Consider the following 6450-nt stretch of genomic DNA (forward strand, 5'->3'; position numbering starts at 1 on the left):
AAATGGGCACTTATTGTGCTCCTGGTCTTATGCTCTGGTAAGCATAGGATTGTGAAAGGCATTTTTTTGTGAAGTAGTCGGAAGAAAATTCGCGTTGGGTGATAAGCACATGGTCAACTACATGTGTTGTTGACAATAAAAAAATTTTGAGGAAATTTTGGGAAAATTTAAATAGTTTCTAAATATTTCTACCCTAATTGGTATGTAAAGTCCTATTAGTGAGTAAACTCCTGAGCTTGGCTGAGGAGAGCGAATATATATTCTTCTAACACTGCGTTTATGAGTTTTCAACGACTTTTTACGTAATAACATATCATCAGTGATGATAGTTGTTTTATACACCAATGGTAAAGTCCAAGAATTTAGTATTTTAGCATTGCTGTTGGTGATGGAGTTTATTCATACTTTGGATTTTCTCGTAACGAGGCGTGTAAGTGCGACATGTGTTTTGGAGATAGTGATCGAATTGATACTTTTCAGCGATGTTCTCCGGCCTCACACTGGGGTTTCTATCGCTTGATAAAGTTGGTTTGGAGATCGTCAAGGCAGGCGCTAACGTTAAGCAAGCTAAGTATGCGAAAAGGATAATACCAATACGGAAGGATGGCAATTTGTTGCTATGTAGGGTGCTATGAAGTTCATCGAAATGCGAAACTTATGGAATGCGCATTTTTACTATGGAACGATCTCATCACCCTAGTGATATGAAAAACACTAGTGAAGAGTATATTTCACGACTACTGTATAGCGCTGCGAATATCGTTTTTTCCGCAGAGTATTACGCCACTTCATGTTAAACGGGTGAAACTGCAACTACTTCATATTTACAAAGTTTTACTAGTCGGGACGTGCGATAGTGAAGATCTACCGCGTGGTGTCTTGGTCTATGCTGCGATTATAATTAACATGGTGTGTCTGAAATCACTCCATTACTAGCGAGGCTTCGTCGTATAAGCTATTTGAATAGGAGTTTGTTATGAAAGAATTCATAACAATATCAGCCATATAATGGAGTTTCACCCTAGTGATATGAAAAAACGTATCTCACAATATTTTCCCGTGGAAAATTTATCGTGTTGTTGGTCGCGTTTTATGTTCAACATGGAGTAATATGTCACTTCGCGTTAAACTCCAGGAATATCACCTGATGTAGTTTCTCGTATGCAGGCACTTTACTATTGGGAAATGTTGCGGTGAATTCGCTACTTTCTATTATTATGGCCGACATCACTGGTGGCCTTTTGGGCTTCGTCATTTCAACTGCAGTTATCCTGCTTTTCGGCGAGATACTGCCGCAGGTAGGTACGTGGTTGAGTTTTCTCATAAGAGTGATTTTTATCAGGCGCTGTGTTCGCGTTATTCTCTGAAAATTGGCGGATTTGCGGTTCCGGTAGTGCGAGTTTGCATTGTCCTGCTATATCCGATCGCTAAGTAAGCATGTAAGGAGTTCTGAGGATTATTTTATATGTGTTGTTCAGGCCTATAGCATTGGCGTTAGATTGTATTCTGGGTCGTGACGTTGGTACTATACATTCACGCTCGGTGAGTATTGAACGTGTTAAGGGTTGTTGGCCGATGTGATTTGAAATTTACCTTTGTAGTAGCCTTTTTTCTTGGACGGCCTTGTTTTCATCTTCTCTGTTTAACGTGAAGCTGTGTTGGGATATATGTTCAATTTTCTTCAGCTGAGCTCAAGAGTTTCACATAAAAATTCGGGTAGGATTATACGGAAACCAATCAGATTTTTTTTCAAAATTTTATTGGAATTTTCATATCGTAGTTGGGCATGTACAGATTTTTCCCATACTAGTGTGAACGGTTGAATGCTCGTCGTTGGCGGGAACGATCGTGCTTCTATTTTTCATATCAGTGTTGGAATATATGGTCATTTTCTCACTAATCGTAAAAGTTTGGGTAAAAATGTACACGAGCCAGTTACAATTTCCCAAAATTTCCTCAGAATTTTCATATTGTCACCAACACATGTGTTTGACCATGTGCATATTTCCTCGCACTGGTGATGTTCCTCAGGAGTTATTGAAGTTGTTGGCGATTCATGTCGATGAGAAAGCCCTAGATGACGAGACGGGCAAAGTGATGCAAGGAGCTTTGAAGACTCTGCATGAGATGAAGGTCTCTCAGGTAAGGTCGCGAGTAGTAGCCTCTTGGTGTTATGGTCAATTTTACAATTTTTCTATCAGATTATGACGCCGGTTGAAGATGTGTTTATGCTGCCTATAGAAGCAGTTTTGGACTACAAGACTGTTACTCAGATTTTTCAATGTGGATTCTCTCGTATACCGGTGTACAGTGGGACGATGAACAATATCGTTGGTAATAGCTATGTAAAACATTTCGCCCGACAACTGCGACCAGTACGGGAATATATGTTTGGTTTCCTCAACTGGGCTCGTAGGTTTCCTCACTATACTATGAAGAATCACACGATTTTGGGTATAAGTATACAAAAATCAACGATAAGTTCTAAAAATTCCTCCAAATTTCCATTTTCCTAGCAACACATGTAGTTGATCACGTGCATACACTGACTGAGACTGATCGTAACGAGCCTGATGTGTTTTCTATGCATGCTTGTATCAATTCACATCTAACGATGACATATTTTTACGCTGATGAGGAGTCAACGGGGGACAGAATGATACCCTGTTTGTCTTCTGAATCGCCCTGGTCGGGTCGGAGTTTTTGCTCACTCACTCACGGACGGACGGACATGAGTGTTGGTGCGCAGTAACATGAGCTCCGCTCGCTCCGCAATTACATATCTGAAATATGTGATTCGTCCTTGGTAGAGAACAACTTGATTTCATAGTAATATATTATAGGTATTTTAGCGAGCGGTGATATTCACAGTATTGGTTTGTTTCTCTGTAGGGGTGCTCTTCACGAAAGACCTCATTCTTGTGGATCCGGACGACGCTACGCCACTATCAGCATTCCTGCAGATCTTTGCTCGCTCTATGGAAGTGCTTGAGGAGAATCAGAGTGTTAGCAGTGCGTTCAGAAGGTTCAGATCGGGTGGTAGTCATATGGGATTGGTCAGAAAGGTGGGATGGAGTGTTGTGATCGGAGACAAGTTTTTGTGTCAGGTTGCACCGGCAGACACTGGACGATCTGCTAAGCGAAGTTTAAAAGGTAAGAAAATGGTAGCGGTGGTCGTATATGGTTTTATGTATATCATAAGTATATATAGTTTTAACATCATCCTGGAATTATCGGAGTTTCACCCTAGTGATATGGAAAACACTAGTGAAAAATATATTTCGCGACCACTGCATAGCGCGAATTTCGCGAGTTTTTCACCGAGTTTTACGCCACTTCACGTAAAACGGGTGAAACTCCATTGCTGTATATTGGTATAAGTATATTAATATTGATCGCTTTATACAGAGTTTTTAACGTTGCTTTTATGAGGAGATGAGATCGCCTGGATGTTGATTTCTGATCCTAGCAGATGATATTGTGATCATAGCCATATGTTATTGTTAGTGCACACGTATTCAGCATTGAGGTGGTGTTTGCTTGATGTCGGAGGAAGTGTTGTTTTGGTAGGCTCTCCTGCTCTACATAAATACAACAGTGGAGGAACGAATACTACCCAAGTAAAGAGAATCTGAGTTGTCCTATGATGGTTATGGTGGTCATCATCAGTCCTCGAGTATGATGGAGAACGGTCGTGATGATCCTGATATTGAGCTCGTTGGGGTGCTCACTTTGGAAGATATTGTGGAGGAAATAATACAAGAAGAGATTATAGACGAAACTGATGTGTAGGAGATTGCGCGTTGAATAGTAGAGTTTTGGTGAACTTGAGATTGATCCCACAGATTTTTATAATTTTTTGTTGTTGTGTATTTAAAGGAGTTTTCGTGATAGATACGTAGATGTCGATAATCGTGTTGAAGTTCCTGGTGACCGTTCGGGCCTCAATGAGCAGCGTCTTCGCTTGCTCAATGCACAGCTGCTAGAGGAGCCGTTGACCGCTGATGAGATAAGAGCTCTATCTCTCCATTTGGTAAGTTTAATCAACAAATACCACAATTGTCACTAATTATCGCTCTTGTTAATTCTTGTCTTATTCCTGTTCGTTTCCTCAGTTGCATAATCAGCCGAGTTTATCGCAGCATTTGGACGAAAAAAGTGTGGAGTGGATGCTGCAAAATGCTGAGGTGACGCGCGCCCTCCAATGAAATGCTCTTCTGGTTCATAGCTTTACTTACGACCTCGGAATTCTTTGGAATTATGATTTTATGGCATGTTAATATCGTATCGATTATGAACGCCAATCGATCGGAATATTTTACGCTGGTTAAAACGGTATCGAAACATGAGAATAAGCATGTCTTCAATAGGAATCGACTTTCCTGCCCATGTTCAGGTGCATACTTATGACAATCAACATCTTAGTAAGATGAGACTACTCGATACGAACGCAGCTATACGAATAGAAAGCACGCTAGGCCAGAGTAGTGGTGGCAATTCTCCTCGCTCTTTTGAAGGGTGAGTGATATCTCTCTCTGTGAGCAGAGTGAGGTGTATGGGGTTTTAGGGACGATTTGTGTATCTACCACCGAGGAGTGGAGACGGATGTTTGCTGTATAGTTCTTACAGGTCGACTTGCAGTACTTGCTGGTCATGATAAATTCAGGTAGTAGTATACCTGTATTCATACATTTTGTTGTTGACTATTGGGAATATTTTCATGAACTATATAAAATGACTTGCTACGTTCCTATCGTTTGTTTTCTAAGGTGTATCTTCATGCACTCCATCGGGAATAGATCAGCTCGGTATCATTGCTGATCACCGTTCGTAATGTTAGTACAGGGTGTCGCCAAATAAACTGTGGTATTGTCGGTAACTTGCAGAATTCACCGAATTTCCCAGTGAGAGGTAGCTCAATAGAAAGATCTTTGAATTCCAAATATACTCCATGATGCCTAGTGCCATCCAGACAATAGCACATTCTTTGGAGCACTCTGTATCTCAGATCTGAGGCCGGCGCGTTCTCTGTGTTGGCGGTAGAAGCGCTCCTTGACAACGGATACACTCCCGACTTTTCCGCTCGAGTCGGCAGTGAAAAAGTGAGTATCATGTTTTTGATGGGTATATGCCAAAACCATGCCGCGATGGATTGGAAATTTGGAGGCTTATACTCGTTCCTATGAGTTACTAGATCTTCGGTGCGAAATGGCGAAGATTATGTGATTGTCAGAAAGTTTTATTTGCAAGCTCATAGAGTAGTGGGATGGGGGATTCGATCCGGAGTGGTTCGGGTGACAACCCGGAACTTTGACCTACTGAGCTACTTAAGATGGTGTGTGCACATTCGGAATTTTTCTATTGAGTTGCAATATTCTGAGTCGATTATATAGAGAAGTAGTATGGAAAGGGTACTGTGATTTTTAAGAAAATCGCTATATTTTGTCGGGATTTGCGCTCGCGTTCGTGCATTCAGAGAGACGTACGCATTCGCACGAACTACGGCTAACTGCAATATAAACTTTGCTCCGCAACTGAGAAGTGTCTTGATGCTGAAAGCTTCACACTTTAGTGTGAACCGTTCAGCATCAAGTACAAGTACTAGTATTTGCACTATATAATACTAGTATTAATATACTAGTATTAATACCAGTATTAATGTAATATATAATACAAGTACTTGTGCTAAATGTGACAACTATTTCTCTCTGTCGGTCGTTCACTTGTATATATATAGAATGTTCGTGGTTCTTTATTGAGGTAAATTGTCAGGTACGATGTATTATGATTAGTCGTCCGGTATATAACGAAGCAGTGAAATACAAGCAGACAGGTTTGCTGCCATTATCGATACCAACACTCCGACAACCAAGACTTCTCGAGAAGGCAGGACCAAGGGCTTCCTCTATCAAGGTGCAAGGCCGAGGAGCTTATGCTCAACAGGTCAGTTGGGTGTCAAGTCTGGAAGGGGTGAAGCACCTTTAGGAGTGTCACACTAATTGTGAGGCTTTCGATGTGAAATTTGAAGTACATTTTGACTGGTATTCTCCACCGTGCGGAAGAGATTTTAATATGCATACGCTCATTATGATCGTATACTTGTGGCCTGGTCTCCCCCGTTAGTTCAACATGCTATGATGTTGATTCTGTTCTTAGCTTATTCGACAGCAGCAGAGGATACTCCTGAGCCAACATTTCGTCCGAAAACGCAGCAGTGTCCTAAATGAGCGACCAGCAGTGAGACGGAGTAGCTCTGCTGATCATTTGGTGAGAGAAGAAGTGAAAAATGAGGAAGAGATAGAATCGAAACACAGAGCAGCAGAAGACACTCGCAGTATGGACGGATTATGACGGTGATTAGTGTGACATCGTGTTGGTAAAATTTGTCGAGCTCATCAGTTGCTCATATGCAGCTGGCTCCGATTTTGTTATGGTATTGGTATGATACCG

The 6450-nt window shown here is 41.3% G+C and overlaps 1 protein-coding gene across 1 annotated transcript; it reads left to right on the plus strand.

Moving 5' to 3' along the window:
* Nucleotides 1-482: 482 nt before the first annotated feature.
* Pmar_PMAR018982 (Magnesium and cobalt efflux protein corC, putative) lies at nt 483-4069 on the plus strand (the record flags this gene model as incomplete). The annotated part of the gene is made up of 9 exons (XM_002778764.1): nt 483-621; nt 1168-1298; nt 1343-1431; nt 1479-1542; nt 2032-2142; nt 2202-2334; nt 2893-3065; nt 3670-3788; nt 3895-4069. 9 exons carry the CDS (start codon nt 483-485, stop codon nt 4067-4069), a joined length of 1134 nt encoding a protein of 377 aa, XP_002778810.1.
* Nucleotides 4070-6450: the final 2381 nt, after the last annotated feature.

This window comes from Perkinsus marinus (genome assembly GCF_000006405.1).
Source record: "Perkinsus marinus ATCC 50983 genomic scaffold scf_1104296948168, whole genome shotgun sequence".
NCBI classification, from domain to species: domain Eukaryota; phylum Perkinsozoa; order Perkinsida; family Perkinsidae; genus Perkinsus; species Perkinsus marinus.